The sequence below is a fragment of the Copadichromis virginalis genome, linkage group LG17 (genome assembly GCF_057382275.1).
Source record: "Copadichromis virginalis isolate Kocher_CV1m ecotype Utaka linkage group LG17, C_Virginalis_male_GT1.1, whole genome shotgun sequence".
In the NCBI taxonomy this organism is placed as follows: Eukaryota; Metazoa; Chordata; class Actinopteri; order Cichliformes; family Cichlidae; genus Copadichromis; species Copadichromis virginalis.
The window spans coordinates 17,719,719-17,742,553 of record NC_140634.1 but is presented as its reverse complement, the minus strand read 5'-3'; the positions used below and the strand labels follow the sequence as shown (position 1 = coordinate 17,742,553).

The window sequence follows — 22,835 nt, the reverse complement described above, 5'->3', positions numbered from 1 at the left end:
TGGCAAGAATACCAGAGGCGCAAAACACCAGCTACTGGTAGACAGAACAATCAGCCGAGACTGCAAGACCAGACTGACCAACCTGTGCACTGCCTGGATTGATTACAAGAAGGCCTATGACTCAATGCCCCACAGCTGGATACTGGAATGCCTAGAATTGTACAAGATCAATGGGACCCTAAGAGCCTTCATCAGGAACTCAATGGGGATGTGGCGTACAACACTAGAGGCCAACTCCAAGCCCATAGCACAAGTCACCATCAAGTGCGGGATCTACCAAGGAGATGCTCTGTCCCCACTGCTGTTCTGCATAGGCCTGAACCCCCTCAGTGAGATCATTAACAAGACTGGCTACGGATACCGACTACAGAACGGAGCAGTTGTCAGCCACCTCCTGTACATGGATGACATCAAGCTGTATGCCAAGAGTGAACGAGACATCGATTCACTGATCCACACTACCAGGCTATACAGCAATGACATTGGAATGTCGTTCGGACTGGAGAAGTGTAGTCGGATGGTAACAAAGAGAGGGAAGGTAGTCAGAACTGAGGGGATTGAACTACCAGAAAGCAACATTGCAGACATAGAGGACAGTTACAAGTACTTGGGGATCCCACAGGCGAATGGGAACCATGAAGAGGCCGCTAGAAAAGCTGCAACCACCAAGTACCTGCAGAGGGTCAGGCAAGTCCTGAGGAGTCAGCTGAATGGTAAGAACAAGATCCGGGCCATCAACACGTACGCCCTGCCCGTGATCAGGTACCCTGCTGGGGTAATAGGCTGGCCAAAGGAGGAGATAGAAGCCACTGACATAAAGACAAGAAAGCTCCTTACCATGCATGGAGGGTTTCACCCCAAATCCAGCACCCTGAGGCTGTACGCTAAGCGGAAGGAAGGGGGCCGGGGACTGGTGAGTGTCAGCACCACAGTCCAGGATGAGACAACGAACATCCAAGAATACATTAGGAAGATGGCCCCAACTGACCGAGTGCTCAGTGAATACCTCAGGCAGCAGAAACCCAAGAAAGAGGAGGGAGACGAGGAACCATCATGGAAGGACAGGCCCCTGCACGGTATGTACCACCGGCAGATAGAGGAGGTGGCTGATATCCAGAAATCCTACCAGTGGCTGGACAAAGCTGGACTGAAAGACAGCACAGAGGCACTAATCATGGCAGCACAAGAACAAGCTCTGAGCACAAGATCCATAGAGGCTGGGGTCTATCACACCAGGCAAGACCCCAGGTGCAGGCTGTGTAAAGATGCCCCAGAGACAATCCAGCACATAACAGCAGGGTGCAAGATGCTAGCAGGCAAGGCATACATGGAACGCCATAACCAAGTGGCCGGCATAGTGTACAGGAACATCTGTGCCGAGTATAACCTGGAAGTCCCGAGGTCAAAATGGGAGATGCCCCCAAGGGTGGTGGAGAATGACCGAGCTAAGATCCTGTGGGACTTCCAGATACAGACGGACAAAATGGTGGTGGCTAACCAACCGGACATAGTGGTGGTAGACAAACAGAAGAAGATGGCCGTAGTGATCGATGTAGCGGTTCCGAATGACAGCAATATCAGGAAGAAGGAACACGAGAAGCTGGAGAAATACCAAGGGCTCAGAGAAGAGCTCGAGAGGATGTGGAGGGTGAAGGTAACGGTGGTCCCCGTGGTAATCGGAGCACTAGGTGCGGTGACTCCCAAGCTAGGCGAGTGGCTCCAGCAGATCCCAGGAACAACATCGGAGATCTCTGTCCAGAAGAGCGCAGTCCTGGGAACAGCTAAGATACTGCGCAGGACCCTCAAGCTCCCAGGCCTCTGGTAGAGGACCCGAGCTTGAAGGATAAACCGCCCGCAGGGGCGTGCTGGGTGTTTTTTTTTTTTTATATATACATACATATATACATATATATATATATATATATATATATATATATATATATATATATATATATATACATATATATATATATATATATATATATATACATACATATACATATATATATATATATATATATATATATATATATATATATACATACATATACATATATATATATATATATATATATATATATATATATATATATACATACATATACATATATATATATATATATATATATATATATATATATATATATATATATACATACATATATATATATATATATATATATACATATATATATATATATATATACATATATATATATATATATATATATATATATACATATATATATATATATATATATATATATATATATATATAAATGCATAATGAGTGAAAAAATGAGTTGAGAAGCGACACTCAGTGCATCATGGAAATCCCTCAGCAGCCTAGACCTATTGCAATCATAACTAAGGGAGGATTCAGGGTCACCTGATCCAGCCCTACCTAAATGCTTTAGCAAAAAGGATAGTTTTAAGCCTAATCTTAAAAGTAGAGATAGTGTCTGTCTTCTCAGTCCAAACTGGAAGATCATTCTACAGAAGAGGGGCTGAAAAGAAGAAGACTCTCCCTCCCATTCTACAGGGTGGGCCATTTATATGGATACACCGTCATAAAATGGGAATGGTTGGTGATATTAAAGTCCTGTTTGTGGCACATTAGTATATGTGAGGGGGCAAACTCCTCAAGATGGATGGTGACCATGGTGGCCATTTAGAAGTCAGTCATCTTGGATACAACTTTTGTTTTTTCAAAAGGAAGAGGGCCATGTGACACATCAAACTTATTGGTAATGTCACAAGAAAAACAATGGTGTGCTTGGTTTCAACGTAACTTTATTCTTTCATGAGTTATTTACAAGTTTCTGACCTCTTATAAAATGTGTTCAATGTGCTGCCCATTGTGTTGGATTGTCAATGCAATATAAATCACAAAAATGTAACATTTTCTGTAAATTCTGTGAATCTCGGGCAGCTCGACTTGCGGGAAGCGTTTCCAGCTGCACGTCATGTAGCTGTAGTTGAGTGTTTTAACAGATGCATGAAGCTATACATTTTTAGACATAAGTTGTAACAGCCGCTGTTTTCTTTGTGAGTATTTATTACACAGCGTGCTGCGGGGAAAAGCCTGTTCTAATGTTTGATTCTAAGGGTTATTTTTTAGCACCTGGCGGCTCTTTTTTACTTCTCATCCATAAATAATCTGCTCTTTCACGTGATTCAGTTTATTTTGAAAAGTCTCAACAGGATCTTGAGCTTTATTGTGAAAAGTTTATGTGGAACATAAACAAGCGGACAGGCGATGGTGTTATTGTTGTTGTTGCTAACCAAAACGCATAAAAACAGGCACTTGTCCATCCGTAGTGTGGTTATATTAAATATAAGAGAAAGAGAGAACTTTAAGAAATTAAAGTCACTACAGTGACCATCAAAACGATGAAAAAATATTGCCGTAAACAGTTTATTTTGCGACACCATGAAACAAACGATAGCGTAAAATGAAATGATAGACATTTTTATATCGTCATCTGATATATATCGTTATATCGAACAGCCCTACCATATACCACACCAAACCATCACTTTTGTTGTTCCAACAGTCTTGGAGGGATCCATCCAGTGTGGGTTAGTGTCAGACCAATAGTGGTGGTTTTGTTTGTTAACTTCACCATTCACATAAAAGTTTGCCTCATCACTGAACAAAATCTTCTGCGTGAACTGAGGGTCCTGTTCCAATTTTTGTTTTGCCCATTCTGCAAATTCTGTGCGCCAATCTGGGTCATCCTCATTGAGATGCTGCAGTAGCTGGAGTTTGTAAGGGTGCCATTTGTGAGTAGGTAATATCCGCCGAAGGGATGTTTGACTAATGCCACTCTCCAGTGACATGCGGCGAGTGCTACGTTGTGGGCTCTTGCTGAATGAAGCTAGGACAGCCACTGATGTTTCTTCACTAGTGACAATTTTCTTGTGTCCACATTTTGGCAAATCCAACACTGAACCAGTCTGGCGAAACTTAGCAAGCAGTTTGCTAACTGTAGCATGGGAGATGGGTGGTCTCGTAGGGTGTCTTGCATTGAAATCTGCAGCAATGACCCGGTTACTGCGTTCACCAGATATCAACACAATTTCGATCCGCTCCTCACGTGTTAACCTCTTCGACATGTCAATGGCTGTGAACGAAGAGAAACTTGTAAATAACTCATGAAAGAATAAAGTTATGTTTAAATCAAGTACACCATTGTTTTTCTTGTGACATTACCAATAAGTTTGATGTGTCACATGGCCCTCTTCCTATTGAAAAAACAAAAGTTGTATCCAAGATGGCCGACTTCTAAATGGCCACCATGGTCACCACTCATCTTGAGGAGTTTGCCCCCTCACATATACTAATGTGCCACAAACAGGACTTTAATATCACCAACCATTCCCATTTTATGACGGTGTATCCATATAAATGGCCCACCCTGTACAATACTAATTGTTTACCTACTGACAAACATTTCAAGTTCAACTAAATGAAAAAACAATTTGTGACAAAGAGGCACAGAAAAGAAGACCAGACACCAGCGAGGGAGGATAAGGACAGACGCAACAACATTGTCATCCCCTATGTAGCTGGTGTATCAGAAAAACTCAGGAGAGTTTTCTCCAAGCACGACATCCCGGTGCATTTCAGACCCAGCAACACGCTCAGACAAAAACTGGTTCACCCGAAAGACAAAACGCCAAAACACAGACTTAACAATGTGGTGTATGCTGTATAGGGCTGCCACGATTAGTCGACTAGTCACGATTACGTCGACTATCAAAATCGTCGACGACTGATTTAATAGTCGACGCGTCGTTTGAAGCTTTGAAAGATCCCAAAAGACGCAGGAATAAGTAGTAGTATTTAAGAGTGTAATAACGGACTGAAACAGAAGATGGCAGCACTGCATCTACAAGGATGCCAGCTGCCGTTAAACCCCGAAGAAGAAGAAGCTGTGTCCCAGAATTCATAGCGCAGCCCTGCTCAGTTTCCAACAATGGCGGCAGCTAGTTAGTTTTAATATTACTCTTATTATTCTTTCTGGGTCACAAAATAAACGTTTGACATATTTTCAGGCGAGAATGTAGATGTGGAAACCTCAAATATCTGCTCAGTTTATCAAGACACCACATATTTTCAAAAGCGCTCCGACGTTTTCGGAGACGTCTGTTACCCACTAGCTCGATAGCTAGCGGGGGCAAGGCTCACTAGAGCTGTGAGAACACCGGACTCCCGGCAAATCGTTTTCAAACCCACCGCCCTCTTTCACTACTCAGGTTAAACATGATATATGAGTCACTTAGATAACTTAAAAATGTTATTGTTTGGCTTTTTTTAGTATTTTATTTGTTCCTGAGTAAATCGGTTTGGCTGAGATTAAAGTTATAGTTTTTACACAGCTGAATAAATGTCAAGCAGACAGCTGATCATCAGAAGTGTGAGATGCTGGAGAATATACTCCGGTGTCCTGTTATATTTTAGATAGCAAGGAGTTTATTAAACTTCACCGAAACAATCTGCAAATTTCATTAAATCAAAATTCAAATTCAAATTTTATTTGTCACGTACACAGTCATACACAGTACGATATGTAGTGAAATGCTTGGACAACTGCTCGTGACCTAAAGAAAACAAAAAAGGAAAAGGCTATGAATAAGATAGGAAATAAATATGAAAAATTAAAAAGGGTAAATTTAACTAGGAAGGAATAGAATATAAATTAAGGTTAAAAATGAAATAACTGTACAACACAAATTAGAATGAAGGGTAAATTTAACTGGGAAGAATAAGATAAAGATAAATATATAAATTAAAGTTGAAAATAAAATAACTGTACAACAAAATACACAATACACAATATAGAACTATATAAGAATGTATGAAGAAATCTAAATCTAAATAAATATATACACAATAACAGCAGCTGTACAAGTATTAACCGGAAATGAAGAATATAGTGACCAGTGTTGTGCAAAACCAAAGTCCAGAAAGTCCAGTGTGTGTGTAAGAACTGTATGTGTGGGTCAGTACTGTGTGGTGGTGTGATTGAGAGACCGTATCGCCTGCGGGAAGAAGCTCCTCCTCAGTCTCTCTGTGTTGGTCTTCAGGGAGCGGAATCGCTTTCCTGACCTCAACAGAGAGAACAGTCTGTTGTTGGGATGGCTGAGGTCCTTCACGATCTTCCTGGCCTTGGTCCAGCACCGCCTGCTGTAGATTGAGTGCAGGTCAGGGAGCTCGGAGCGGATGGTGCGCTCAGCTGACCGTACAACCCTCTGTAGAGCTCGTCTGTCCTGCATGGTGCTGTTCCCGAACCAGGTTAAGATGTTTCCCGCCAGGATGCTCTCTATGGTGCACGAGTAAAAGTTCCTGAGCACCTTGGAGGGCAAAATTTAATAAAATTTAATAAACCATCAACTTGTCTTTATTTTTAGTTAGCACTTTAAACACTTATGGCTGTAAGCTAATGATAGTTATATAAGAGCAGATGCTGCTGGTGTAATAAGCTGTACGCTGTACGTCCAATGGATGATGATCTGATTAGTCGACTAATCGCAAAAATAATCGGTGACTAGTCGATTATCAAAATAATCGTTTGTGGCAGCCCTAATGCTGTACAGTGCAGCAAGGAATGCCCAGACCTCTACATTGGAGAGACCAAACAGCCACTTCATAAGCGCATGGCACAACACAGAAGAGCCACCTCCACAGGACAAGACTCAGCAGTCCATCTGCATCTTAAGGATAAAGGACACTCTTTCGAGGATGCCACTGTTCACATTTTGGACAGAGAGGACAGATGGTTTGAAAGAGGAGTGAAAGAAGCCATCTATGTCCACTGTGAGCGTCCATCTTTGAACAGAGGCGGGGGTTTACGACACCAACTCTCTGCCATCTATAATCCAGTTTTGAGATCCCTTCCCAGATGCCTTAACGCCCACTCACATCCTGGGCCATCTGACCTCAGGAATTCGCATGATAAGGTGGGGCCAGGTTTCACAATGAACACACCCGAAACTCTGGCTGATTGGGACACACACCCAGTTTCACACCTTGGCTCAGGCGATTAGAGGATCATCAGGGGGTCCTTTTGTCCCTCTGTGGGGGGTTACTCCCACTAGGTTTATATCTGGGACTCTCCACCATTTGACCTTAGAACTGAAGAAGCTTCTCGGATGAGAGGTGAAACATCTTCAAGCAACTTAAAGAAGTCCAGACGCTATTCTTTGCAAACTCCTTTGACTACGATGACCTGGATGACTGAGAACCTTCACAGACAATTTGTGGTAACCTTAATATGATTAAAAATAATTAACAACACTTTTTGTAATGATGTTAAAATCAGCCCAACTTTTATTTTCAAACGCAACAAAGTATAACAGCTAACATACTGAACACTGTTGTGCTGAACAACAAACAATTATAAACAACACAAAACACTGCAAACCACAACACAATTAAATATAAATTATAATATGAAAACAAAAAGAACATGCATATTCTCTGTCATATGGGCCTGCATGAATAAACTTTCTGAATCCTTTATAATCTGCAACTGAAAATAGTTGTGGATGATTACTATACCTTTCTAATGTGACGTTGTTGTTCCTGGCTCTTTCTCTGTCTCTGTCAGGGTTCCTGGGTCGTTGACCCAGTGATTTCAGTTTGTTCATGTTCAGTTTAGTTCGCCACATTAATGTTCTCACTTCCTGTTTTTTCCCCGTGTCAGCTTGTCTCCTGTGTCATTAGTTAGATTATGTTCAGCCCTGTACTCACCTGTTTCCAATCATTGTCATCATTCAACCTGTGTATTAAGTTCCTCGGTTTCACTAGTTCTCTGTCGTGTCATTGATGTACGTCTGATGGTAATGTGTCTCTCCGCCAGTATGTTCAGTTAGTCAGTCAGTCAGTCAGCCAGCCAGCCATTCTTCCAGTCTTTCAGCCAGCCAGCTACTCCATCGTTCCTGCTTTATTCATTCTCCCTCCAATAAATCCTCTTCATTTCTGCACCGTGAGTCCAGCATTTGGGTCATCTCTTCCACGCCTCCACACACACCGCTGACAGAATGACACGACCCGTGCCGAGAAGACACGCTTTTGACCCAGCGGACTCGAACCTTTACGAGCGGCAGGACGCAGCGCTCTCCATTTGGGCGGAGAAGCTCAGGTGGAAACAGCGGCTCTTCTCAGAGAGGGAGCACATCTTTGAGGGGACTCGTCTGGCTCTGGGCGGGCCTCGGAGACGCCGCGGTCCTCCACCTGCTGCCTCACCTGCATCGGAGCATTCGCCGCGGAGAGTGGGCGTCACAGGCCAAGCTTCGGCCGCTCGCTCTCCCGCTGCTCCGCTCCTCGCTCGCCCGCCAGCCGTTTTACTCACTGGACCTTCAACCTCGCCATGGCACAGCGGCTCCGCCTACCACCTCGGCTCAATGGAGGCTCCCGTGCCAGAGGCTCGGCTGTGTACCCCGCCTGCTGCCTCTTCCCGGAGAAAGCGGCGCACACGCTGCCATAAAACGGACTACTTTCAGCCACTCCCGATGGTGAGCTCCAGTGACTGTTTTTCGCACTCACCATCTGATTACTCACTTGAAACGCACCATAGACTCACTTCTGATTCATGAGGAGTCTCCCTTCTAGACGAGGATGTGGACTGGGAAGAGTTTTTCTGCTCTTCTCTAAAGACTGTAAATAGTGGTGGCAGAAAAACCAGAACATTCTCCAATAAACCTGCCAGTAACACACACACCGTCACTATTTCCACACCCATTATTCAGCCATTTCCCACCAGCACGGGGGCCCAGTCTACGCCCACACCAGTGCCAGCTCCCAGGAGGAGGGCAGCTGCGACCCGGTCTACCTCCACACCCGCTTCTGTTTCTCAGGTGGGGGTGACTGGTGTCCAGCCACCTTCCGTGCCCATCCCAGCGCCCAGGCTGAGGGCAACTAGAACCCAGCTTGACCTCCCTGGAGGCTTGGAAGAGCTAACCGGTCCACCTGCTACTTCACCTCGTCATCCACCTCCTGATCCAGCTTTTCACGCCCTCGCACTGTCACTGGTTAGGCTAGCTGAGGTGTCCCCTGCTCAGGCCCCAGCTTTATTAGCCCAGGCTGCAGTTTTGTCCCCTTCAGTAACCCAGTCATTAGCTCAGCCATCAGCCACACCAATCTCCGCTCCGTCGTCAGCCTCGCCTACCTCTGTTCCTCCTTTAGCATCTTCACTCCAGTCAGTTCCCTCACCTGCTGTTCAGCTTTCAGTCCAATCAGTTCACTCACCTGCTGTTCAGCTTCCAGCCCCGTCAGTTCACTCACCTGCTGTTCAGCTTCCAGCCCCGTCAGTTCAGTCACCTGTAGCTCAGTCTGCTCCTGTCCAGTCGCCCGTCCTCCAGCCTGTCCCCCAGTCGCCCGTCCTCCAGCCTGTCCAGTCGCCCGCCCAGTGCCCTGTAGTCCAGTCGCCCGCCGTCCTCCAGCCTGTCCAGTCGCCCGCCGTGTGACGTTGTTGTTCCTGGCTCTTTCTCTGTCTCTGTCAGGGTTCCTGGGTCGTTGACCCAGTGATTTCAGTTTGTTCATGTTCAGTTTAGTTCGCCACATTAATGTTCTCACTTCCTGTTTTTTCCCCGTGTCAGCTTGTCTCCTGTGTCATTAGTTAGATTATGTTCAGCCCTGTACTCACCTGTTTCCAATCATTGTCATCATTCAACCTGTGTATTAAGTTCCTCGGTTTCACCAGTTCTCTGTCGTGTCATTGATGTACGTCTGATGGTAATGTGTCTCTCCGCCAGTATGTTCAGTCAGTCAGTCAGCCAGCCAGCCAGCCAGCCATTTTTCCAGTCTTTCAGCCAGCCAGCTACTCCATCGTTCCTGCTTTATTCATTCTCCCTCCAATAAATCCTCTTCATTTCTGCACCGTGAGTCCAGCGTTTGGGTCATCTCTTCCACGCCTCCACACACACCACTGACAGTCTCTCCCTCCTGTTCTCTTTCAAACATTCGTTTCGGTGTCTCACTATGGGGAACGCTCTCTCAGCATTGTCCTCAGAAGCCTCTATATCATTACTCCAGCCAGTATTGGCTGGCAGTCATGACGCTTGCGTCAGGGAGGGGCCACCCTTCTCCCTATAAAAGGGTGTGATGCAGCGTCACCCGTAATTCAATTTCCTCTTCTCGCTTCTTAGAAACCTCATCTCTCCTGACTGTGAACATAAGTGCTAGCTTAACTGTCCACGCAAGCAAGCTAACACCTTGGTCACCGGGCGCTAGCACGGCTCGCGTTTCGAGTCGCCTGCCCTTCACCACAGAGCCAGGTCGGAGAGTGTGTTAGCTGCCACCACGCACCTAGCACAACAGTTAGCTGACCAAGCTAACTGTCTTTGCTACACACGGTCACCAAGCCAAGTAGCACAAGCGCTAGCCACCACACTAGCTAGGTCATACTAGCTCACCATAGCTACCTGACCGAGAGAAGAAAAAAATAAATAAAAAATCAGCGTTAGCCGTCCAGCCGTTCCAAGCTAGCTACACCAAGCTTCCTTAATATGGCAGACTGCAAACCGCTGCCCAGAATTCGCCCCTGCGGTTGCAAAAACTCAGGTTCAGATACACATGATGCGTGTGTGATTTGCCTCGGGCAGGAGCGCCTATATGCTCTCGGTCCAGTTAGGGCTTTATGTACCTATATAGAAAGAACAAAGGCTTTCAGGAGGTCAGATCAGCTGTTTGTTTCCTGGGCTAAAAAACATCTTGGCAAGCCCGTTAGCAAACAACGCATTTCCCACTGGATTGTTGAGGCGATCCAATTGGCTTATAACCCCCCCCCCCCCCCCCCTCCCCCCGGAGGGACTTCGTGCTCATTCTGCCAGAGGGATGGCAACCTCTTGGGCCCTTTTTAGGGGTGTCTCTATAGAAGAGATGACCTTTGCAAGGTTTTACAGGTTGGATGTCACTGCACCATCTCTAGCCCACACTGTGTTAAGTGTGGGTCCCCACGAGACCTCCTAAATTGGCAGTCAGTCGTTCAGATGGGCTTATCTGGCAATACGGGAGTCTGCATATCCCCATAGTGAGACACCGAAACGAATGTTTGAAAGAGAACTTGAGGTTACTCTATTCCGTAACCCCTGTTCTCTGATAACATGAGTGAGGTGTCTCACCAGATCACCCTCACTGCACGACACGAGGAAGAGGTGAGCTTATCTTGAATGACGGGTGACGCTGCGTCACACCCTTTTATAGGGAGGAGGGTGGCCCCTCCCTGACGCAAGCGTCACGACTGCCAGCCAATACTGGCTGGAGTAATGATATAGAGGCTTCTGAGGACAACGCTGAGAGAGCGTTCCCCATAGTGAGACACCTCACTCATGTTATCAGAGAACGGGGGTTACGGAATAGAGTAACCTCAACTTCTGTTCCTGTGCTACTGAGTGTAACTACCGACCCTCCCCCCTCTTCCCAGCGTAAAGCACAAGGCTCGCATGCTGAGTGAAGCGGAAAAAAAGTGCGAAAGAGAGGCTGAGAGAAAGAAAAAAAAAAACCCACAGCTCGCGATAAGGAGCCGGCTCGCGTCGTTCACGTCAAAGATCCGGCTCTAAGAGCCATTTCGTTCACGACAGACCCCTGCCTACTAGGCATCAAGCCCCATGAAGATATTTTGGACAAAGGTAAATGTGTGAACGAGCTTCCTGGGGTAGTCTAAATGCAGATCATAGATCAAGCCAAACAATACAGCAAATGCATCTGCAAATCTGGGAATATCACGCATCACCTAGTCGCCTTTCACCACAACAGCCATGCTTGAGGAAGTAAAATGGACTGCACTGGGAAGCGCCGTCGGTAACCACTGTGAGAAGGGCAACTGGAATGTCAATGAGGGTTGACTCATCCAATGCGTCCGCCTGGAATAGACACAGTATCAATGGTAAACGGCCTGTATTTGTATAGCGCTTTACACATTCAGTCATCCACCCATTCACACACACATTCACACACTGGTGATGGCAAGCTACATTGTAGCCACAGCTGCCCTGGGGCACACTGACAGAGGCGAGGCTGCCCACTGACCACCACCAGTAGGCAACGGGTGAAGTGTCTTGCCCTAGGACACAACGACCAAGACTGTCGGAGCCAGGGCTCGAACCGGCAACCTTCCGATTACAAGACAAACTGCCAACTCTTGAGCCACGATCGCCCCAATTAAATAAGTAAGGTTGGTTTGAGAGAATGTGACAAGCATGACCTGTAGTCTAGCAAAACATTCAGCAGTGTAGTGGGTTACTTTGTAATGAGTTAGGGTACTCTACTTTTTTGAAAAATGTACATTAACGTGTTAGCTTCTTGCATTACATAATTTGTATGTTTGTTATTTTTCTAAAAAAAAGTAATTTTTTATTTCATGACTTTATCTCAAAAAGAAACTAAATCTTGACTTCAGCCTGGTTTTGGGGCCACCTGCAGCGTAGCCATAGTGCTGTGATACGCCTTTGCCCTGCTTCTGACCTGTGTGTGTTTGTGTGTGAGGGTTTTCTAAAGAGAGGGTATTTTGCTTGTACAATTTGGTAGCTGCTACGGTATTAAATTGTATTTTAAAAAAATCCCCAAAAATCCATGGCATTTTATCTCACTGGCAGAATCTAAGTGATGCAAAAATACACTTACATTACATGTCTTAAAGAATTCTGGGTCCTCCTCCTGCAGGTATACAGGAAGAGCAGGAAGCACTGCAGTGCGTTTCACGTTGATATCAGGCGCCTCCTAAAAGGGGAAAAGTTAATTTAACACAAAGTTTTCAGGTGTCATTCTTTGGGGAGGATACATGTTTATGAAACTGCATGACATCAGACTACAAAATTTTGGAGACATTTCTTTTAAGACACAACATTTCTGTCTCTTATGCCAAAGAGCCTGTTTCTTAATCATTTGACAAAAATCCTACACAGTATTTTAAAATAGTGTTCTCCAGATCAGAGCTGTAATCTATATAGAACATGGGGTTCAAAGCAAGGAAAAATTGAGTGTTTATCGGTGAAACTTTTAATTTGTGTTAAATTTATCATTGTCAATATATGAACTCTGCACCTTAACATTAAGTCCCACAGTTAAGGGACTTAATGAATGGTTTCTTCTAAAAAATAAAAATGATTGAGTCATTTCACATCATATGAAAATATTAATTTTTAATACAAATTTGGCCCTACAAAAATGGAAACTCAGTAACCAAGATAATGGAGATTCTCTAAACACGAGCGAATATCACAGTAAAATTGTTGATTGGGATTTACACATTGGATGTATCCTCAGTGATTTGGTACAATTATACAACATTATTTTATAAGAACTGAACAACTGATGAAACAACTTACTTATGTGACCACATATGAAGTGTTATAACTTACCACAAAAGGTGAACTGTGCCACTGACCCTTGGTAGATCTGCACATGATAAAAAAAATGCATTATAAATACTAACACAGCTATTAATAATTAAACTGGCGGGGTACATTTAAGATGTTAATGTCAAAAAATAAAATAGACTGGTAGAAAGAAGTACAAGGTAATGGTAATGGGGGGAGCCATGAAAATATATCTTTTCAACATGATTCAGTGTGACATAGCAGGGGCATGATTTAAAAAAACAGGTCTTTTAACCTAAAAATGTTTTAATGGCCATGAAGAAAGGACTCTTCAATAGATCTTTCAACTCACCTGTGTTTACTGTGTCCACCTGAAATTACTTGCAGTCTGAATTTTTTTTCTTCGGTCTTTTTGTCTTTGGTCTTCAGCCTTGGAAGAAAAAATAAAAATACTGAAAACCTTATCAGCACACTAAATATACAACACCTTGCTATATTTCAATCTGGGTATTACTTTTAATTGTTTTAGATAGAAGTTGCCACTGCTAGCTAAGTCACTTTTGAACGATGCTAATGAGAAGAAAAAAAAAACTGCCGAACAATGAGGCTGCTGTTGTGAAAACTTTCTTGCGTTGGCAAGGGGTCGTTAAAATATCACTAAGACCCTCTCTTTATGTGTGATTCTTATTAAAACTGTGTTTTAATCTGTTAAAACTGTAAAACTGACAACATAATCTATGTTTGAAAAAAGAGCGCGAACAACAGCGAACAACTATTCACCACCTGGGTCTGTGCTTTTTAACACAACAGCGCATTCGAAAAGAAGTTCCTGGCTGCAACATATTAATATACTTGCTTTTGTAAAATAAACATAACGAAGGTTCCGTTTTACTGACAAGTTTCTCCAAATGTGCTCTCTAGTCGCTCGAGAAGGGCAGCCATATTGAAAAGAATTTTCGGTCAATGTCGTTCAGTAGTGATGTGCGATACCACTGATTTTCTTTCCGAGCCGATACCAAGTAATATTCAGGGTGGTATCGATGATACTGATCCGATACCGATACTTTGTACAAAAACTTATTTCATTTATTGTATCTCAAATTACAGCATCATAATGATTACAGGACATCAGATTACTTGTTCTTATCACTTAATAATGCAGAGTTCATCATATAGAAATAAAAAAACTGAAGTTGTGCTATTTGAACACCTTGCCTGCCTGCAGCACTAAAGGACTCCGTGAGAGACGTCTGTCTCGCCCTAGCAGCACCTGTCCCTCTCCTCCTCTTAAGTTCGCCTCACCATACGCTCCTGATATTCTGTGATATGATTTACTCTGAGGTGTTTGACAAGGTTAGTGATGTTGCCACAACCATACATGCCAACCCTCCCAATTTTTCCGGGAGAACATCGAATTTCAGTGCCCTTCCCGAAAATCTCCCGGAGCCCCCATTCTCCCGAATTTTTCCCGATTTTCCAGCCGGACAGCAAAATTGAAAAACCATATCGCAGAATTCATAGTGCGGCCCAGCCAATTCCAGTTTCCAACAATGGCGGCAGCTGCTTAGTTTTAATATTACTCTTATTTCTCTTTCTGGGTCGCAAAAAAAACTTTTAACATATTTTCATGTGAGAATGTAGCTGTGTAAACTTCAAATATCTGAGCCGATCCAAACATCGTTTTCAAACCCCCGCGGTCTTTCGCTACTCGGGTTAAACATGATATAGTCACTTTGATAACTTAAAAATGTTATTGTTTGGCTTTTTCAGTGTTTTATTTGTTCGTGACTAAATCGGTTTGGCTGAGATTAAAGTTATTAGATTAGATTAAATAAAATGTAACTTTATTAATCCCTTGGGAGGGTTCCTCCGGGGTTTTCACACAGCTGAATAAACGTCAAACAGAAAATAATTAAACAGAAGAGTTTACGTCAGCGCCCTGTTATATTTTAGATAGCAAGGAGCAGACAGCAGAGTTTCACTCCACCGAAGGAGCTCGTGACGTACTACCCGGCTTTCTTTAGACGACGAAGGCCGGGTCCTCAGGTGGAAGCAGCCTCTGAATTTGGACACCCCCGCTGTTTCCGGGCCGGCCAATAATAACGGTGACATTTAACGTATTTTATCTGATAAATAAACCCTGTAAAATGTACTTATCACCCCCCAACAGCCCCTTTGAATGTCTCCCTAGTATGGCCACAACACCTCACTCTTGGAGCACTTTTTTTGCCACATGTATCGCAAACCATGTCTCAGCTGTTTGTGGAGGTAAAATACTTCTGCACGATTACGCTCAGCCATTGTTGTGAGTGTGCACGCCAAGGGGCTGCGAGACATTTATACAGCCGTATTTCGTACATGACTATGAAAGACGGAAGAGGAAGTAGTTCCTTTGAATGTAGATAATCCGAATGTTATAGTTTCTTTCCACTGTGTTCCTGTTAGTGATAAACTACAAATTTACTCTAAATTACTAAAATATCGATATTTTAATGTGAGAATCGATTCTAGAACATAAATGATTGGTATCGGAAGAATTGATATTTCAGTATCGATCCGCACATCACTATCGTTCAGGTTAGAGAGAAAATGTCATGACGTAGTTGATGTACACATGCGGAGCTCGGAAAAAAAAAAAATTTACTAAAAAATCATAATTAAGAAAGCAGTATTTACTCTTAACTTCTAAGCCATATACAATTATAACTGTTTGAATTGTTAACAGAAAAGAAATTTTTTAAGTTGTTTCAACTTTGTGAGGAATTTCAATTGTTATATCCACAAACTTTATAAGTCAGGTAGACTGTTGGGGTTTACAGTGCAGCCTTCAGCTCTTAGCCACTACACTATGTGACACCCCTTTCATCCACGCTTACATTAGACAAAACTTTCTATTAATGTGCTTTGATAGTCTCTGGGAACATCCAACTCGCTCACCCCCTCCCTCCTGTGCTGAATCATAGAGCGAACGAATCACTCACTCACTCACTAACCCCCTCCCTCCTGTGCTGAATCAAAGAGCGAGCGAACGAATAACTCACTCACTCACCCCCTCCCTCCTGTGCTGAATCATAGAGCGAGCGAACGAATCACTCACTCTGTCACTACCCGATCCGTACCGGAAACCCGATCGGTACCCCGCATGCGCAAATCTTACGTCACTTCCTCTCTTTGCCAACATTGCGACATTCAATATATTTGAATGATACGGTTATCGCCCAGTTAGCTCCTAGCATTTCTCAACAGCTCTGCCTCCTTTTCGACTACCCGGGACATTTAAACAATGGATAATCCGTGTACAAAGAAATTCATGCTTTTCTCCTCAACAGAGAGTGTCCCCCGATTGAGCAACAGCGCCGTAAAATAAGAAGAATGGCGCCTAATTACAGAGTTAATAATGCAGACTTTGTAATATCTCACGTGTAGATTCATCAGCCAGATGAAGTGTTTACTGACAATTGACAGTGATAGCGGAAATCATCATCACTATTCCAACAATCCTCTCCTCACAGACAAGCATAAACACACTCGACTATCGCTAAATCAGATTTAACACACGTTTGTATTGACAATAATTCAGTTTATAATAGGGTTTATTCGCTCGGTCAGCAGGTGGCGGTATCCTCGTACACTGGGGAGTAAACTGCCATTAAACGAACAGAAGAAGAAGAAAACACACTGTAAAACCCAATAAGTTAATTTTACTCAAAACTTTTGGTGAAACTGATTACATAAAATATTTTAAGTAACTAAAACTTAAAAATAAAAGTTAAATAAACACACTTTATTTATTAGCTTTAGATAAATATTTTTAAGTACCATTGACAAATGTTTTTATGTTATATCCACATTTTTGGTTTAGTACTCTCTACTTGATATTTTGAGTTTCAAGTACAAATCTAGCTCAAGTAACTTTAAGGAATTAATTTTTAGTTTCAAAATGTTAACCATTTTAAGCTAATACAACTCAAAAATTTAAAAAACAAATGCTTGTAATATCCAAATCTACTGTGTTTTGAATTTGATATAAAAAAAGTGCCCAAAATAATTACACTTGTAAAAACATAAGACAGAAAACATAAATTCAAGTTACAAATTTATTGAGTTACTTTAACACATAGCCTTTCTAACAAAAAGCCCAAAGACATAAATCCACCACATTTTATAGGGAATAATGTCGGAAATTTTGGCACAAGGTTACAATATTAGAAATAAAGAAATTCACAACATGTTTTAAGAGTATTCAAATTTGATTAACACATGAGTATGGCCTGTTTATTAAAAAACAAACAAAAGGAAAAGAAAATCCTGCATTATTAGGTGGGAAAACCGAATGAAAGTAATAGTATAGTATAGTGCAGCTAATACACTGAAATATAATTGGTAACCTTTTTAATATGCCAATACTGTGGTTATGCAAAATGCACATTTGTAGAGTGCAATCACAGTCTCAACAACAAAGCAATAAAACATTAAATAGAAAAATACTTCTTTAGAGACATAAAACAAAGTGTTATAAACCTCCTTAGCGCCTTATGTCAGTTATGAATAGTTCAGGAGGAACGTTCCTTACGTGACATTCAAGATCCCACCTAGAAGCCAGAAATGTAGTGAGATTGTCCTTCATTTTCTCTATAGATTTACAGTTATCTGACTAAAAACACAATCAAAATCAACTAAAACACAAGTGATGTTGGGGGAAAAAAATTAATTAATAAAATAAAATCACCCCTTTTACTTTGTATGTGGCTTTTAGATAATGAAGTATGAAACAGAGTCTGCAAAGATTTCTTTATTCTATTCTCTCTTTTTAAAAAAAACAAACTTATCCAGACTTGGAAACATGATAAACTGAATTACTTGCTTTAACAGGCACTTGAGGGCTGTGTAGGAACCCTGGACATTATTCTGCTGCCAAAAGATCATTTTTAAGACTCAGCACTTTGGGCTTCAACTTCCCACCCTCCAGACCCATCAAAACGTTCTGAATGAAGTCAAAAATGTTGGCCAAACATTTTGGGTAGCTTAGGTGCAGGGCGTAGGTGAGTCCAAATATCACTAGAAATGCATCAGCCAGGGTGGTGAAAACAATGATCATGTTACCCTCGACCAAAACTGCAGTCTTCTCAGGGCAGAAGAATGTTGCATCGCTGGAATTGGCTCTGATCAGGAGTCGTCCAAGTGGCACTTCACTAATATCTGGTCTATCAGAATGCATCATCTACAGAAAACAAAATTACTTCATGTTAGTGCATTCCTATTTCTCTTAGTTTCATCTATACAAGTCACATTTCTGGATTATTACTAGCTCAGAAATCAATTGTTTGAACAACAAAAAAGCCACAACACACCAAAGATTTGAAAAAACAAACTGACAAAAATAGTACTTTTAGTAAAGCAAAGTCATACCTCTTCGTAGCAATAACAACAGAAAGTCAATAGGAGTTATATATCTTTTTTCATTTGTACAGTGATGTATGGTTGGGCTAGGAACATTATAGAAGGTCTACGCACATTAAAAACATGTAGTGTTTCCATTATGTGACATGGACACTGTTGTAGACAGATCCAAGCATGGAGATGCTTCTCAAACTCTCAAAGTGTCATAATGTTTTGAGAAATCTAAACAAGGATGCTACTAAGATATTGTTCACAACTTTGTCCAAAACTTACATCCCATGTTTTGATGAAGGTAGAGGTGTCTTCGTACAAATAGGCAGAGAGGGCATGAAGCACACCAGCACTTTGGGCATGGATATCAGCTTGTTCCTACATCACAAGAAAATTTTTATTTTAAATTATTGGCTAACCTAGTCAAGAATGGTAATTAAAATTGGAAAAATTGATCAAATTAAATAAAGCTCAAAAACAAGACAAAAACCCACTAACCTGGAGATTATAGCTTCTGAAGAACTGAGACAGGACATCAGACACGTTCCCTGTGCAAACAGCTTTCTTTCTGAATAAGCTCTGGAGCCGGGGAGCATGTTGGTCCAGCACAGCATAAAAGTGGTTCTTCAGGTGGAGGTTTGTAATCCTGTGGAATTCTGCACAGATCTGAACACACAGGATACATTTGTGTTTACAAGTTTCAATTAGTCTATAAATCTTTGCAAAATACATCAAAATCCTTACACTCCAAAGGCATAATTTGTTCAGACAGGCCAGATAACAGGAGTTGATATAAAATACACCTTGTTAGATACATCTATATACATTCATACCTGGGACTGGGATTTCAGAGTAGGCCAGCAATCCAGGATCTGACCTACTGGTAGGTCATCATTGATGATCTCTTTGCATTGCAAGGCCAAAGTTGTGAGCATCAGCTTTGTAATCAGGATTCTTTTCACTTTTCTCGACTTCATCTACAATCTGTAGTCTTAGCTGGTCAAGGTAAACAGCATCTTCACCCCTGAAAATTTACTTCTGCCCTGGCATGGACATAACAGTAAAACACAGAAGACAAGACAGACTACACAGAGAACAGAAAAGACACACAACCAAGGAGACACAGATGAAACATAACCAGCCCAGAACTCAACTAAACCTTAACTAATAATAACAACAATACAAGAACTTCACCTCATTTCAATATAACATAAGAAAGCAAAAATACAAAATAAACTCAAAATGCTGCGTCACAGACCCAGCCCCTGACAGATAAAAAACTAAGTCTTTCACTAATGAACACTGGGCATCAGAATAAAATAAAACGAAAAAATAACTGTTTGGTAAATATATTATTGATGGATTCACCCTTAAGCTAACCTAAAATAGACCAGGCACAACAATTTTACAGTTCAGAAGATTCTACATTTCAACTTAGTATACATAACTATTTGCAATGTAAACCAAGTTCTACCGCGTAATTATGTAATGATTATTCACTGCTTTTGTAAGTATGTCCTGTGCCTACAATTTTGCTGCCCCAGTTTTAATATGTACAACTCCAGAGAACTAAACGTAAGTTTTAAGTTCCACCAGTTAGCAAATGGGTTAGCCAAAGTCAATATCCACGTATGCGCTAAGTGTGAAGCAGCGCAGCAGTGCATATTGATTCAACAATTTAACCACAAGGCAGTTTATAATCTGCAAATCCAGAAACGCCTTCTAAAGACTTCTTTTAAAATAGTAAGAGATTAGAAAAGTTATTAACACATTATTAGTCCCAGCCTCTGCTCGGACTAATAATGTGTTATACTAAATATGAGCGTATTAGCATAATTCATGCAAAACACTTTGGGGCCAAGCCAACATGGATAAAACGACGCATGCATGTAATTCTTAAATGCCTGCTAGAGTTGTACATTTATGACGATAAAAACCCATCGATACAACGGAGAACTATAGTTTCAGAAAAAATAAAACTTACCACAAAAGCGCTCCTGAAGATGCTGCAAAGGCGGTAAATGCAGCTAGCCAAGTGCAGAGCGTTAGCTGTTCCAGTTCAAAAGTCCGTAACATACCATAGCATGCCCTCCTTTATCCAGCGTCAAAGGCAATGCCGCAAAAAACCCCTTGACAAATGTTTTTATTTCTGTTCGGATATTAACGTTCCACAAGTTTCTTTCGGAGTAATGAGCGGGCATTCGCACTCGAAGCGAGGAATCCAAGATGGTTGCCAGCACTTCATAAAGAAACAGGTGGCGCACGTACGTACGTAGGCACGTAAGTGACGTCAGTGTTAAAACTCAAATTATTTGAGGGCAATGCCAGAAACTAATCAATATATTCAAGTACTGATAACTTGAAAAAACAAACTTGTTCAAACTACTCAAAAAATAAAGGTGTATGAACTTATAACAGGTTTTTAAGTAGTTGGAACTCATTTCATTTATCAAACTATTACTATTCGGTCTTACAGTGCATCTGCACATGCGCGGTACGGATCGGGTAGACCCGATTTGTACGGTCAGACTTTACACATGCGCAGTAAGGATCGGAGAGTCCTGATCCGTAACTTTCTTTTTATTTTTCGTTTTTGTCTACATTGTACTGAAATGCTTCATTATTGCAAACATTTTAAGATATACTTGTTATTCTTAACATCTTAACAGATACTCTGACCCATAACTATCGTAAAACGCTACGACCGGAAGTAGAAACCTTTCGCGCATGCGGGGTACCGATCGGGTTTCCGGTACGGATCGGCTAGTGACACACTCTTTTTTTTTTTTTTTTTTTATTATTAACAATTGGAACAATACAGTCACAAACAAAATAATACATTATAGTGCAAATGAACTCTCGTGGAGGATAAAAAAAAAAACAAAACAAAAAAAAAAACATAGTCAATACAACAAAACTAACAGCAAGGATATGGGGGGAGGGGGCTAGACAAAAGATCCACAGTATTAATGGGGAAGAAATTAAAAGGAGCACAGGTTGATACACAATATAGGTAATAATCAAAACAGTAGCAAATGGGAGATGTCATCATAGATTGCGGCAAATCTGCTTGACTTCAGTTTTTTAAGTGACATGAAATAATGTTTAAAGTCATTGATGAACCAAGTAAAGGATGGTTTTCTATTCCTCCATTTACAACAATGTATATGGTATTTACCTAACAGGATGACAATGTTAATCACAGTAGAGACAGATGGATGTTGTTTAGCCATATAGAAAATAATATCAGAAATACTAAACTGGGGAATATCGTTGATCTTGAGGGATAACCAGCTGTGTAGTTCTAACCAAAAGGCAGCTGACACAGGACATGAGAAAAACAAATGGTGTAATGTTTCACAGGCTGAATCACAAAATGCACACTGGTTAACCTCAAATTTAAACCTCCTCTTTAAAAATTCAGACACAGGATATATATTATTAATTATCTTGAAATGAGTTTCTTTTACTTTTGGGGAGACAGGCCACTGAATGAATTTTGAGAACGCCTTTTCCATGAGTGACTGGTCGGCTAGTGACACACTCACCCCCTCCCTCCTGGCTCACAGCTTCTTCTTCTTCTTGGTTGGCAACCAATGTTAAGGCGCATTACCGCCCCCTGGCTCACAGCGCAGTGGACATTTAGATGAGAAAATATATATAAAATATATATTTGACACACTTAAGGAAAATACTAATAAAATACACATAAACAAAATAAATGTTTATTAAGCAATTTTGATAGGAAATTGCTTAACCCTTTAAGACCTACCATAGAACCAAGTTCGCCAGAGCTTATATTATATTTTTACATGCTGTGGAGCCATTTTTGGGAGCATTTCAAGTTGCTATACATCAATACAACCATTATAGCCCAAATTTTAATAATATGTCTGCATTAGGTGCATAGTAATTACATAAATTGCAAAAAAGTGCAATAAACTACAAAAAAATTGAAAATCGTTTTTGTTTTTTTAACATATATTTCTAGTTAGAGAAATTTAAGAGGCTTATCCCTCAAAACTGTAAATACAAAAAAGTTACACAAACTAGTTTCCCACCACAGGAAATTTATTTTGAGTGTCTTCATAGTTTTATTTTTGAAATACACCAATTTT

At 41.5% G+C, this 22,835-nt stretch overlaps 2 protein-coding genes across 3 annotated transcripts in view; both read right to left on the bottom strand.

Annotated features, from left to right (window-relative positions):
- LOC146689248 (histone H1.11R-like) overlaps positions 1-22,835 on the bottom strand; it is a 191,684-nt gene that overhangs the window by 155,476 nt on the left and 13,373 nt on the right. The gene's annotated exons all lie outside the window — the stretch shown is intronic.
- LOC146689251 (uncharacterized) lies at positions 17,416-20,976 on the bottom strand. Of its 2 annotated transcripts, XM_085436379.1 has the most exons (5): positions 20,702-20,976; positions 19,551-19,801; positions 19,216-19,383; positions 19,000-19,095; positions 17,416-18,547 (listed from the first exon to the last, which is right to left on the bottom strand). In XM_085436379.1, exons 2-5 carry the CDS (start codon positions 19,692-19,694, stop codon positions 18,230-18,232), a joined length of 726 nt encoding a protein of 241 aa, XP_085292505.1. In that variant the 5' UTR covers positions 19,695-19,801; positions 20,702-20,976; the 3' UTR covers positions 17,416-18,229. The 2 variants fall into 2 exon arrangements, with proteins under 2 accessions (XP_085292505.1, XP_085292504.1); XM_085436378.1 differs by lacking the exon at positions 20,702-20,976 and having other exon boundaries at positions 19,551-20,312.

What these genes read in the sequence shown, in the direction of transcription:
- LOC146689251 (XM_085436379.1), bottom strand. Translation starts at nt 19,694, where the DNA reads ATGAAGTCGAGAAAAGTGAAAAGAATCCTGATTACAAAGCTGATGCTC. An exon ending in TCAGAAGCTATAATCTCCAG is followed by an intron (nt 19,096 to 19,215) that starts GTTAGTGGGTTT and finishes CTTGTGATGTAG; the next exon opens with GAACAAGCTGATATCCATGC. An exon ending in CCTTCATCAAAACATGGGAT is followed by an intron (nt 18,548 to 18,999) that starts GTAAGTTTTGGA and finishes TGTTTTCTGTAG; the next exon opens with ATGATGCATTCTGATAGACC.